At 41.9% G+C, this 14,138-nt stretch overlaps 1 protein-coding gene across 1 annotated transcript; it reads right to left on the reverse strand.

The window, feature by feature from the left end:
- Positions 1-639: 639 nt before the first annotated feature.
- Positions 640-13,243, reverse strand: prpf6 (PRP6 pre-mRNA processing factor 6 homolog (S. cerevisiae)). The gene is made up of 21 exons (XM_071476460.1): positions 12,989-13,243; positions 12,336-12,498; positions 12,052-12,170; positions 11,838-11,916; positions 11,245-11,421; positions 10,553-10,681; positions 10,347-10,441; positions 10,090-10,246; positions 9,771-9,933; positions 8,735-8,853; positions 8,380-8,598; positions 6,922-7,044; positions 6,709-6,830; positions 5,572-5,710; positions 5,310-5,429; positions 4,088-4,264; positions 3,788-3,921; positions 3,168-3,259; positions 2,853-2,967; positions 2,588-2,714; positions 640-2,072 (listed from the first exon to the last, which is right to left on the reverse strand). The coding sequence occupies exons 1-21, from the start codon at positions 13,174-13,176 to the stop codon at positions 1,920-1,922; spliced, it is 2,910 nt and encodes a 969-aa protein (XP_071332561.1). The 5' UTR covers positions 13,177-13,243; the 3' UTR covers positions 640-1,919.
- Between the last annotated feature and the right edge of the window lie 895 nt (positions 13,244-14,138).

The following is a 14,138-nucleotide window of genomic DNA, read 5'->3' on the forward strand; positions in this document are numbered from 1 at the left end:
CGGATAGACTTCCGATTAAGTGTTCCGTAATTTCCAACATCAACAAAGTCACTGCTGCTCCAGTTTCCTTCAACTGTCATGGATTGCTGACGCTCGGCTTAGGATTTCACCGAAACTCCAGTCCGATCAAGTCGAGGAAAACTTCTGCAATCAATCATTTGACTTCATCCTGTCGGTTTTGTGGGAAATACGTGATGCCGAGGGGGAGCGGTGTGTAAAGCCAGTGCTTTTTGGTGGAACGATTCTCATAAGCGCCACTTAAAGCGCTTCTTGGGGGGGGGCATACATTGTCAAAGGACGGAACCTCCAGGCTGTTGAGTGAGCTACAGAAAACCATGGGATAGTATGAAACGATGCTTGATGGTTGTAATCCTAACATGCAGTGATCCTAACCAGTTTCAGCCAAGCCAAACCTAAAGTGAACTTACAATGACAACCCATACAGGACCACCACAGTGCTGGGTGTGCATGGGAACTGCATGGGAGGATTAGTGAGGGTGAAACTCCTAGACTGAAAGGTCAGGGAAAACACAACCTACAAAGAAACTAACTGTGCACTCAGAAATAAATACGACATTCAAATCACAACAAACCATTTCAGCGTTGAACTTGTTAGGGAGAAAAGGGGGAATGGTGCAATGGACTTTACTTGTTTATTGGATTCCTACAAAGTATTTTGAACACATTTCAAGCGAGCTGTGTAAAAAAAAAAAAAAAGATCATGAGAAATCATGTAATAATCTCTGACAAAGAGTTTATATACACTGTCACATCTTGTTGAACAGACAGACCCAAATCTGCACTTCTTACATATCCACAGGGATAAACTGAAATTAAATTCCTCAAAGTAAGATTTCTGGATATTTTGTTAACAAACACAGATTTAGACTTGATGCCTAAAGGGATCTGTCCAAACGGTTAACGGTGGAATCAACCAGTGTGTTCAGTATATTTCTCTCTTGCAGTGGAAAGTATTCATTTCCATTTCTACTTTCTCTTTTTCATGTTTACTCTTTCACAATTTCCACGCAGCCACAATGACTGAAATTTGAATTTTGACAACAATCAACAGAAAAACAGACAAATGTCAAAGTGAAAACAGATAAACAAATGAATCCACATTTCATAAAGACAAAACAATAACTGACCGCCTGTAACCTTTAACCTACTTCACTATGACACACTTACAGAGTGTGGAGATAGTGTTTGGCTGAAGGCAAGTGGGAGACTGAAGCAAAAGACGATCGCTATCATACTAACCTATATGTTGTTTGGGTAAGCAAAATAATCCACGCTGCCATAGACCAGTGTCCACCATGATGCATGGTGATAGTAGTCTCATACTGTGGGCAGATCCTGAAAGGCTTCTACAGGTTGGGGGTACAATGGCTTTAGTGAAATACAAAGAAATCCCAAGCCACAACCTGCAGCAGTCTGCGAGCAAACTCTAGAGAAGGTTTACTTGCCAACAAAACAAAGACCTCAAGAATAAAGGCAAAGCTGCACAAGCTCAAAAATGCAAAGTCCAAACCTCAGTTTACCTTAAGACATTGAAAATGTTGTTGACTGACAGTCCCCATGCAACCAGACAGACCACAAAACCCAATGTTTTAATTGCTGCTGCTACAAATTCACTTGGGGTGGGTAAGGAATGATTTTGAAATTTATATTGATACTTTCACTTTCACTTTGACATTAAATCATATTTTTTTTGTTAGTAAGTACAGCAACTGTAATTTAAGTTTGTAAAACAGTAAAACAAGAAAAAGGCAAGGGGGTTATGTGTGAATATGTTGTATGTTCCAGAGATGGCCAGGTCCTGGTCGAGACCAATCGTTGAGCGTGTCCATAGCTGTTCCCTGCGAGACTTGAGACTGCCAGAGTCCTCCAGGTGTTTTCAGTCTAAAATTTCCTGAGGCTCAGAATGTGTTCTTGATCTTGCTGGCTACCAGCGCTAAGATCTCTCCTGTCTTCTTCTGCCAGTTCAGGACGTGTTTGGACTCGGCACACCACAGCTCGCCATGACGGGGCTCTGCATTCTCGCAGCGCTTTCGCACTTCTTCCTGCTGTTCCTGAGGGATGCAGAACAGTAAGGTTAGACACACACACACACACACACACACACACACACACACACACACACACACACACACACACACACACACACACACACACACACACACACACACACACACACACATTTTGGTTGTGTCCATCACCTGTCTTTATGAATGAGTAAAAGAATTATGGATGGTGAAAAATAGGTTAGAGAGACAGCATCACGTATTCCTCGATGTACTCCTCCGCCCAAATACTTTTCAATAATTTTGTCTCTTGGCCATCACATTTTGTTTGTTAACAATGCACAGTTTTTTTCAGTGGTGGTAAAGATAGCCAATGCAGTAATAGCACATACCACTCAGTCAAACCAAAGTCGCATAAATTGATTTTGCATCTCATGGTCAATCGTGTGACCTAAATCATGGATTTAGTCTTTCCAATGTTGCCTTTAATTAGCTGCGAAGTCTAGCAATAACACGCACAAGTCTCATGCCCAGATTAAGATTGACAATACTAAGATTCTTACCTCTGTGCCATGTTGCAACTCAAACTTGTAGAAGAGAGCCCAAGCATCTCCTAGGTCTGGCTCAATCTTTACTGTCCTGAGGAACCACTCTCTGGCTTTGGTGATCTTACGCTCACTCCAAAACAACCTGAAATGCGCACATGAGAAAATGAATCTGAAAAAAATCTTTCCAGAATGTTAAATGCTGAATACAACAAAAACTGTACTGTACTAACAGCAGAGCTTATTATTGAGAAGTTGAGGGGAAAACAGTGAGAAGACATACTTGGCTACAGCCAGCAAGACGTGGGGATCGTGTTCGCACTTCTTCAAAGCGTCCACACTCTTAGTCTTCCTCTGGGGCCTGGCTTCTAAAAACACAGCCTCTGCCCACAGGATACCTTTGTAGGAAGGAATAGGGAGTGGGGTGAAGTGGAGAATTTGAGATAACAGGCAGTGATAGAGCGCACAGAAAATAACTGAAATGTGTATAAAGGTCTGTAACCTGAACAGAGGTGTTTTTGAAATTGATTTTAGGACACCATAAAATCTGCAAACGTCTAGAAAAAGGTTTCACCCAACAGCAACAATATGTTCTCACCTGAATTGGGGCACTCCTGCAGGGCTTTGGCCATCAGTGTGTTGGCGATGTTCTTCAAACCGGCCCTGAACTCCAGCCTAACTGACTCCAACCTGGTTAATATGATCACATACACATCATTTTAGGTGCTCAGTTGTACACGTCTGTCAGTTTTTGAGTGGTAGGTGGAGTCATTTTTGTTTTTAAGTTGACATCAATCCAAGTTTGTGTTTCTGTGCTGCATTCAAAGATTTTTTTTTTTTTATGAATGCATTAACAAGCAGATTTAGCACATGTTGTCTAATGTATATGTTATCTAACAAAAACATTTCCATTCTCCCTTTCTACAGAAAAGAATAAAACAATCTGTGAGTGGGTGTGTGCAAGTGTGCCAGCATTTTCTCCTTCACACAGGGAAGTGAAAGCTTTCCCAAAAAGCCAAGAGCATGACAACAAAGGAGACGCCACTTGAATGCCAAAGTAAATATCTTCAATTGCTCAGTGCTCAATCAGAACTTTAAACACATATGATTATGCTTAATACCCCATCTACACAGGTGACACATTTCAAACTGAAGCACTTCCTCAAGCTACGTCCTGCTTTTGCACATTACTACATTTTGTTTGTTGTGCTTTCTCACCACAGCTCAGGGCTCTGGGGATTCTTGAGACGTGCCTTCTCCAGGATCGCTCTGGCTCTGGTCAGCTGTCCCACTCTCTCTTCAAGATGAGACAGCAACAACCACAAGGGCACCGAGTGGGGACACTTTTTCAACTACAGCAACAAGCAAGACATAAGCCACTCTTTAGATTTATTAAGGAAACATTTTTTAAATCAGAAACACATATAAATAGAATGATTTTAAAAGTCCTTTGCCTGTGCGTTTATATATTATAACACCTACACAAACCCTCTCCCCCTGACACTTCCCCCATCTCACCCCTTGGTTGTAGGCCTCTCTGGCCTTGTCCATGTTTTCACACTGCTCCTCTATTTGGCCTCTCATCATCCAAAGTTTTGGGAAGTCCTCATAGTGTTTCAGGGCTTCGGTGCACAACTCCTGGGCAGCGTCTATGTTTCCCAACACCCACTCTAACTTCACTGACTTCATAAATACCTGTAGAGATGACAAACAAACACAAAAGCTGTTCAACCAGGCAACATGTATAAACAGGGCCTGTGATCTTGTCTTTTAAATTCCCCATGGCTTGTATTACACTTGATGTAGAGTAGTATTGTTGAAAATAATTAAAAAAAAAAAAAGCTTTTACTGAAGCCCAATTTATAAAATAGAAATACTTCACCAGCTATCAACCGTATTAAATACCAACTTCCTAGGGCATAGCCTAAATGCTTAACTGCTTCATCAACACCATGCAGTTGTCCTATCTGACAGGGAAATCAGTACAGCCCACATTAAAACAGGCTTTCTTAGTCATAGCTGTCAGTAAGCACAGTCAGATAGACCTGATAGAATGATAGTTGATGAGCACTGCTGACAGCATCTGTCAACGTCAGTGCTGCAGACTGTTTTGTATTGGCAAGCCTGAACCTGAGAAAAACAGCACGTTTGGAGAAGCTTCCAATGCCCTATTAATTTACTGTGAAACATAGGCTTTAAAGTAAAGAAGAATAAAACCTGATAATCCAGCCCCTCAAAAAACATGGGTCAGAGCTCTACTCCAGCATTACTTAATGAAAACAAACTAACTGTTCCGGTACACAGGGTCATGGAAGGACAGTTGGAGAGTAAAAGGACAGGACAGTTTATAAATGTGGATACACTTCCCCTGTACAAATTAACAGCCAGAATAGTTTTTTGGCATCAATCTTCTAAGAATAGCACTCACTTTCCCTTATTTTCTCCTTTCAGCCCATTTTATAATCCACTAAATACCAGCTGATAGTACACATTACTGAAGGTTTCCATTGATAAAATAAAGATACATTAAAACCTGTCTGGGGAGACCAGTTTTCGACTTTTTCTGGCAGACAAGTATATTTGTGCAGAGCGACTCTAATGAGAGTTTGAAATAAGGAAATCTTTCTTTCCCTTTCCCACTGTCACACAAACACAAACACAAACACAAACACACACACACATACACATACACAAACACACACACACACACACACACACACACACACACACACACACTCACCCTGGCTGTTGGAGCGCTGCTGCGGGCCTTGGCCAGCAGTCGACGGGCTCTTTCATACTCATTATTCTCAGACTCCAGTTTGACAGCAGCAAGCCAGATCTCTTCACTGTTAGGGTTAGCCTAGGGAAAAAAAGGAGGTGGCACAGAGATAGAAGGTGTGGGTAAGAGGGGGAGAAACAGAGGAAAGGGTAAAATAGAGTTATACACAAGCTCACATGGACACTACATGAACAAGTCAAAGTTTGCATGACTGCATCAACACCTGGAAGGCCAGAGCGAGGATACTTCTGGCTGCAGGCACATCCTCAGCCAGCCATTTGGACTTGGCCCCCATCAGCCACAGGACCTCTGCCTTGGGACAGTGAGCCACAGCCCTCTGAAGCAGGGCCTCCAAAGACTCCCTGAGAGAGGCAATCAAAGAGTAATGGATGGGAGGAGCACAGCGATGAAAGATGGGAGGTAAAGGAGAGAAAACCAGAATGTTAAATATAATTATTAATTATAAAATTAACAAATAAAGATGTGAGGAAATAAAGTACATTTGGAGTAAGAGTGGGCGATCTTCCAAAAAAAAAAAAAAGGAAAAAAGTACCACAATCTTTTTAATGCACAATCGTGACCCACAATGTGAAGGGATATCCTTTTTTCCAAACATTTTACCGTCGAAAAAAAAGCCAAACTCCAAAAACCAGCCCATTGACTTATCTATCTGCACCTTATCTGCATCCGTGTCTTAAATCCTGCATTGTCCACAGCTTTGAATGGCACCATATCCTAAGCTAGACGGACTGTGACCGCCTCAGTCACCTCATTCCATCTGCATTTTGTTGCTTTTATCACATTTTTTGATGCAGTCAATGATAACTGTTTATGTTTCAGGACCTTGTGAGATACAGATAAGTGGGTTTGTACCAACCTGAAACTCTTGGCACGCTCCTTCCAATGTCTCCTATTAAGGTAGCTGAATATATTTGTTGCATTATCTCCAGAAGTGCCAACCATCGCCTGACAAAGTTTACAAATAACTTTGCTTTGAGAAATTTCTGACTGTGGTTGGACGGACCACCAACACAATACTGACGGAAAATCCTTTTTTGGTACAAGCTCCTCACCCGCATGCTGTTACATCATGTTGAATTGTTTTTCAAATATGTCACACGTGAAAGAGACTTCAGGATAGACAAACACAATATCATTTGGCCTGGCCCAGCCATCTAGCAGACAATCATATCATTCTGTTTGGGTTTGTGAACATAGCGCGGAGGGTAGGAGTACAGTTGGTACAATGGTAAAACATTACGATCTTGCTTGAAAGTAGATTGTGGACATCTTCAAGATTAATCACAATATAAAACTGTCAGATCATCCACCTCTAATTTAGAAAACTAAATCTGGTCACCTGGTGCCGTGGTTCTTCTCAAAGTAAGCAGCTCTGAGCCAGACACTTTTTTTACTGGGGAACACCTGCAGGGCATGGGCATAGATGGCCCTGGCACACTCCAGCGCTCCATGGGCCACGCACTGAAACATAACAGACAAGCATCTCAGTGAAAAGTTAAACTCTTGACAGCCAGCGAGTATGTGAGGGACCTATGGATGTATCGGTACTCACACTCTCTGCATCCTCCATCCAGGTGTGTTTACGATCCTCCTCCTCAATGCCAATACCTATGACAGCCCGTATCACGGCCTGGCAGGTAGCCACACTGCCTGCTTTGTCACACTCCTCTGCATCCTGCAAGACAAGAAGAAACCCTTAGGAGTAAAGAGATTATGGATACCACAAAGATGTAGAATGCAAAAAGTTCAGGCATAAGAAACTGACCCCAATGGCATTTTCAGAGGAATGATGGAGCTATTTACACGGAAATATTTACACACCTGATATGTCAGACTAAAACTGGACCTGGGTTACTGATTGATATCCATGTAGATGACTTACAGTTCATAGATAAGTTTTATAGATAATTAGTCTTTTATAAGAAGTCATCTATGCACAGATGATTTTCACAGGAAGAACAAAGGTCCAGCTCAGGGTCTCTTCATACGTAATGATTCTTTTAAGAACTGCCAAATCCTGTCATTTTAAAGTTCATCTGTTGTTGGTGTTACAATGAGTGTACTGGCAAAAAGCCTTGATAAACCAACCACACTAACCACACACTTTGCCAGCAATAGAAAAGGCTAGGTAGTCAAGGAAATGGTTAGAGAAACAATGTGAGAAAGGATTGCTTTGAAGACCAATGATTGCAAAACAACTGAACTGCACTAAACAAAGTATCAGTCACAGTGCTGGCTTGTCTTCTTTTTCTTTCTTTGCCAAAGTATGTTGGCATGCTATCAGAGCCAACAGACACATGACTCTCTCTGCTCCATTAATGTCAAGATTTAAAAGGTACATCATTCATTCATTCACTTTATAATTTACAGGTTTATTCACAGAGTTACAGACCTACATAAAAATCCCAATAGTGTGTTCACCAGCTGATGTATTTGTTACGAAATAAAAAACATAGACTTAGATTGTCTTCAGTGTTTCTCTTAATTTGGAAGTGACTGAGAAATTAGACCAAGAAATGTGTTTTTAAAAAGCTCTACTTCTTCGACAATGAGTCATAAAGACAAAGTAACCAAGTCACCAGTTTAATAGTTACATGTGCACAATCTACTCCAGACCAACACAATAGCTCTGCAACACATGTTGCCTTTGTGAAGCTTATAGAGTTTCGTTTTTGCTCAAGTGTCACAGAGATGTTATTACAACATTCCTGAAGCTGTCTTTTTTGGTGGTCTTTAACTAGACAGCATTATACTTGAAGATGTTTCAGATATCCTGTCCACTTCCATTATCAAGTGGTGTATAAGTGGCACAGTTTTAGAAACACACATTCTATTTTGAAAGTATGAATTTCTATGGCCTTAGGGAATGCAATTATTTATTGAGTGCAGCTGTTTATTCTTCCATAAACAGCTTTCCTGCAGGAAACTCTGCTTTCTCTCTCTCTCTCTCTCTCTCTCTCTCTCTCTCTCTCAACGACATCAATGAAATTACAAAGCCACAGAAACACACCTGTATCCACTGCTCTCTGTTGATCTCAACACCGTTGGCGTGTAGAGAAGTGATGGCTCTGTCAATGATCTTGTCCACCATCTGAGTGTTGCCATTGGCCTCCTCCAATTTGGCAGCAGTGATCCAGATGTGACGATCGGTGGGAATGTTCTCTCGAGCTTTGTTCAGGACACGACGGGCGTTCTCGTACGTCTCCAACCGGGCCAGTGCCAGCCACAGCTTAGGAGGACAGATGGAAACATTTAGGTTGGTGCAAGGGTTTTTTTTGTTGCATTGCTGTGTGTGACATCCTATTAATCCTTTATTTTATACGCTGGTAGAAAATAATTATAATGGCATCATGTGTTAAGCGTACCTCCACACTAGTAGGACAACACTCCACAGCTCGGCTAAGCATGATTCTGGCATCCTCTGGCTCCTCCAGCTCAACAGCTGTCTTCCACAGTCGAACTGACTTGGACACATTCTCCAGGGCTACATGGGTAACAATTACACAACTGTTAAGGCATTTCATTGAAACTTTTATTCTGAGTGACTGACAGTATATGAGCAGGTCAAAGTGTTACTCAAGGCAATAAACTTAACTAACAAATATTAAAATCCTTGGACTTTGCTGTAACAGACAACATTTTAACACTGAACATGCACAGACCTGTATTTGCACTGGTAACAAATTGTGCACAATGGCAGAGAGTATGGCTGCACAATAATTCATATCGCAAAAAGGAATGAAGACAATACAGGTTTCAGTGAACACAATGAATAATGTAATAAAAACAAACACTAAACAGCATATTCTGCAATAGTAGTCAAGTCCAATAGAGTCTGGGTGGGAAGTGAGGGTATTGTGTGTGTGTGTAATGGAGATAAGCACAGCAGAGGCAACTGAATATGTAGAGGCAGAGAGACCTCTTTCACAGAGGAAGCTTAACATCCATCTCTGTCACTGCGGTATGCTGCTGGGAAATATGAGCGTGTGTGTATGTATGTGCGTGTGTGTGTGTGATAGGGCATTGACACCATGGTTCAAATAGGGTGCCTGGCCTTGATGAAAAGCCAGAACCACAGCTGCCAAATGTAACTGTTAGGAGATCATTTATGCAATCTAACGTGTGCAGGGAGGGAGTATTTCTGTGTGGGTGCTTTTAATGATACAAAGGACAGATTCAGACTAGTTGTAAATTTTTACCCTGCAGAAATTAGTGTCTTCCTTTTGGCAGGCAATCTCAAAACATTCATTCATGCAAGCACTGCTCGGAAACCTGTCCTCATAACAACATAACAGTAACATGTCTTTTCAGAACTTTCACACAATCTGACAATGGATACACACAAAGAAGAGAATCAGTTAAAAGGATTGGTTTACAGGTGATGGTGCATGACAGCCTTACCCTTCCTGAGGACTCGTTTCTTGGCCCTGACATCTGTCTCCAGCTCTGCAGCTCTGATGTAGATGCGGACAGACTGTGGCAGGTGGCGGACAGCCTGGGCCACCACGGCTTTAGCTGTGTCACCGGGCTGAAGCCGGGCTGCCTCCAGCCACACATCCTCACTCTGGTGGGCAGAGAAAAATACTTATGCCAATGGGAGGAAAAGGACCATGAATAAACTTAGTTACAACCTATAGTCTGGGTAAGCTAATGATACACATCTATTTGCATATGCGCACAGGGCCTAAGTCGATTTAGCGTACCGTCTATCATCCTTTACCTTAGTACACATCTCAGTGCCTTTCATGATCAGGTTCCTTGCCACCTGCAGTTTGCCAGTCACCTCCTCCAGCCTGGCAGAGGCAATCCAGGCAGGTGGGTGATGGGGATTGGTCTCCCTGACTGACTTCAGCAGCAGACGTGCCTTCTTGATGTCACTGGACGTGAGAAGTAAAAAATAAACCATCAGACACACGCGCAACAACTTATTCTACACACAAATAATCTAGGAACTTCTGAGGTCCCAGTGGTCTTTACCTGATGTCCCCTCCATATGTGGGGATCATGGAGTTGAGATCTGTCAGGTAACCCTTAGGATCCACCACTGTCTGTCCGCTAACTGAGTCAGACACCTAAAGACAGATTAAAACGAAGGCACAGAGAGAGAGAATAAACAAATCAGCAGAGAATGGATTGTTAAACAAACTAAAAGTGAAAGGGGCTGACAATGATTCATCACTTGCCTGACTGAGCCTCATGTCCATGAGTGTGTTCCTGGCCTGACCAATTTTCCTCATGTCCAGCTCTCCTGTTCCTGGCGTCATCAGACCAGGGGTCATACTTCCTGGATAAGGGGTGTTCAGACCTCCCAGCTAGAGAAGAGACAAAATAATTAGAATGGAAAAGAACACTGTAGTCTCTCTGTGAAAATTTTGTCATGGCATGTTGAAAAGATAGATCATATGACACTTTTCCCACCAATGTAAATGATACATGTGAAACTCTGCAAAATGGTTTTCCTATTCTGTAGAATGACATATACAGTGTGGAATATTCATAGTAATAATGTAAAATTTGAAAATGCAATATATATGTGGTAAAAACTGACAACTTTTTACTCAACAGTTCCATTTGCTGTCAATTCATATATGTAGTAATGCATACAGCTTGCATGCACAGACCAACCAAGTTGCCTCATTTCTATGCAGTATTTTAAGTGTCAAGAGAGGTCATGTGATCAATTTGCAGAAATAGGTGAATGAAAAAAGGACCTTTTAAAAAAACTGCATTAATTTGCACAGTTGAAGTGTTTCATTGTTTATAGCAAGATATTGTGACTCCTGCTGGTGCAGGCTGAAACTACATCATATTATTATCTTGTGTGTTTTATGTGGATGTCCAAAGGAAAGGTAATTGTTTTCACATTCATACTGACCCCTTGCAGAGGGTCAACAGTGGTGTGGTTCTCTCCGGTCTGCAGGTGTTTGGAGAAGAAGCTGTCTGGGACAGGGGTGAGTTTTTCATAGCGGGGATTCCTCTGGCGCTTGTTCCTTGCATCTCCCACCTCAGGGATGCTCAGCCACTCCTCCTCTGACACCTCTGCCAATTTCCTCTGTGACAAGATATGAAAAAAGGGAGAATAAAGATGGACGAAAGAGGGATGTTAAATAACTAGGATCATCAGGACCATGAGTTCAAACATACAGCAGTACATTGCTGTTCTCTTCTGAAAACATAAAATCTATTTATTTTCTTAATTTTTTTTTTTACATATCTTCTGCTTGACTGAAATGACTCCAGCTGGATAATCTCAAAAAGTCATGGTGGTTCACCATAAAGTCATGCTATTTTCCTGTTCTTAAACAGTGTAACAAAGGAAAATATAACATATCACCTGATGGGGACAAAATATTATAAGTGCCTAAAATGCTGAGAGACAGGTTTAAGAAGAAGACAGTAAAGGAAAATTTGATGATTTGAGGTGGAAAAGTAGGGCAACAGTTTGGAAAATCATGTGCAATTTTATACCTTTAGATCGGAAAACTGCTGCTGGATTTTCGGTCGCTCCATACGATATTTCTCTATTTCTTCCTTTTCTCTCAGCTCCCTGAAAATACACAAGACAACTTTAAAAATTACACTCACTTGCACTATCAATTGCACAGGACGTCCAACATCAATACACTGGGTAAAACATGGAAGGCTTATGCTGTTACACTAAAACTCAGGAGGGAAAATAGACCTTCTTTCTTTGCGTCTTTCATCCATCCTCTTGTCCAGTGCTGCATATATAGCGTCTGCTTCTTCATCGTCTTTCTCATAGGGCCCACTGGAGAACAAGCTGCCAGCATATCCATTAAACTACAAAACAAAAGGCAACATGATTTCATACACAAGACAGAAGACATCATATACTCAATGTAAACAGAGGTCAACTTTGAAATTTGCATGGGTTCATTTTTATTCATTATATTTACAACAGATAAACATCAAATGACAGCCAGAGCCAATTCAGACAATAGGCACCTCATCATAGTTGGTGTCGTTCAGATCTTCATCATCCTCTTCCTGGTTCTTTTTCATTTGGTCCCCAACCGTCCGCTTCCCTGGGGGCGCATGTCGGTCATCCACTGGATCATTGGCATCCCGAGCAGGACCAATATCAGATCGGGTGGTGAAACCAGTTGCACTGAAGAGGAGCAATTACTTACAATTAATAACACATATAAACGGTGGGCATAGGAACCATGATGAGCATGCACAGGGAAGTTCAATAAACAATATATCAACCTCATCTATACTTTAAAGCAGTGTTTTGACTCATTAGATCATGCAGATTTGTCAGATACTTGCCCCGGGTTTAACAGCACAGAAACAGTATTGATTACAGTATTATGTATATGACAAACGAAAAATCTACTCAACCAACTACATGGTCACCATTTTTAGATGGCTTTAGGTCATCAATAATTAAATGCATCCATACATAATACCGTGTTAATATCTTTGTGCGTGTTACCAGCTTCTGTTATGTAGTAATTAATAGTAATTGATGTTACGATGTATTCTTCACTTCAACCGAGCCTGTTACAACGCAGGATAATTTGCTAAAACACCGACTTCATCCAGCAGACAACAATTAGCTTGTTAGCTACAGCGCTGTTAGCAAGCTAGCTCACCCTCTGCCGAGACCGGGAACGTAGCCCAGCGGAGCAGGCATCCCCAGGAACGGCTTCTTCTTTTTCCCCATGAGCGGGGAGGCGAGGGGCATTATCGGGGGCCCGCCGCTAACCCCCGCCGCCCCGGTGCCTCCCGCGGAGGACTTTTGGTTCATTTTAGGCGCTTGTTTAGCGGTAGCGCTGGCCATCGTTGCACCAACGACGAGGAGACGCAAAGCCGGATCAACAACATCCGCACTTCCGTTCGCACCGAGCAGCAGCGCCGTCCTTCTAGAAATATCCGCAGGTGTTTGCCACAGCGCCCCCACAGGACAGACTGGTAACAGTTTCCTTTCTTTTCTCTTGGGTTGTGTTTTCGGTTCAAAGTTGTTGTCGTGAATACTACTACATTGTCGTTTTACACCTCTCGCTGTGTAACTGTGTGATTGAAACATTTCTTTTGAATATTTATCACATTTCGTGTTGATTTCAGTGGTTCACAGAAGCCACAGGAGGGCGCCACATCCTGACCAATGTCAGGCCTGCTGAAATATTGCGTCTAATCAGATTTATAGGATTGTAGGATTTATAGACTGGTCTTCCTAATGGGGCTTTCCATGGAGCTAATGGCAGTCTTCTTCTTCACATTTGTGTGTGTTGCATGAAGTACTAACATAAAGAATTAGTGTGTAACACTCCTAAAAAGAGCCCCCCTTCTTTTTTGTGGTATTTGTACTTTACTGTAATATTCATATGTATTTCCTTTTTCGCTTTCCTTCTTTCTGGGCATAAGTAAACAGCAAGCAAGAAGCAAATCATTTCTTCCCCTGACTCAGTGTCATTAATGGACCTGTGACCCCAGTCTTGGCATGTGTTTGAAGACACAATCTGTCCTGAAGGTTGCATATTGCCCGACGTCAGTGAACTTTCCCAACCTTCAATTTTACTGGGCTTTATCGTGGCTCCTACATTTGAAACAAACAGTATGCACTCCATGGTTAAACCATTCTATTGGATCTTAACTGAAGCGCACTCTACAACAACTCTACATCAACAGTAGTTAATTAAATAATGAAACTGACTACAGGCCATTTTCTTAAAGAGGATATTTACCTGCACAGAATCAATTGAGCCTACAAAGTGATTTCAGTGTAGTTCGGACAGATGTGTG

The sequence above is a fragment of the Trachinotus anak genome, unplaced genomic scaffold (assembly GCF_046630095.1).
Source record: "Trachinotus anak isolate AG129_WGS33_773 ecotype Australia unplaced genomic scaffold, CSIRO_AGI_Tana_v1 ptg000004l, whole genome shotgun sequence".
NCBI classification, from domain to species: domain Eukaryota; kingdom Metazoa; phylum Chordata; class Actinopteri; order Carangiformes; family Carangidae; genus Trachinotus; species Trachinotus anak.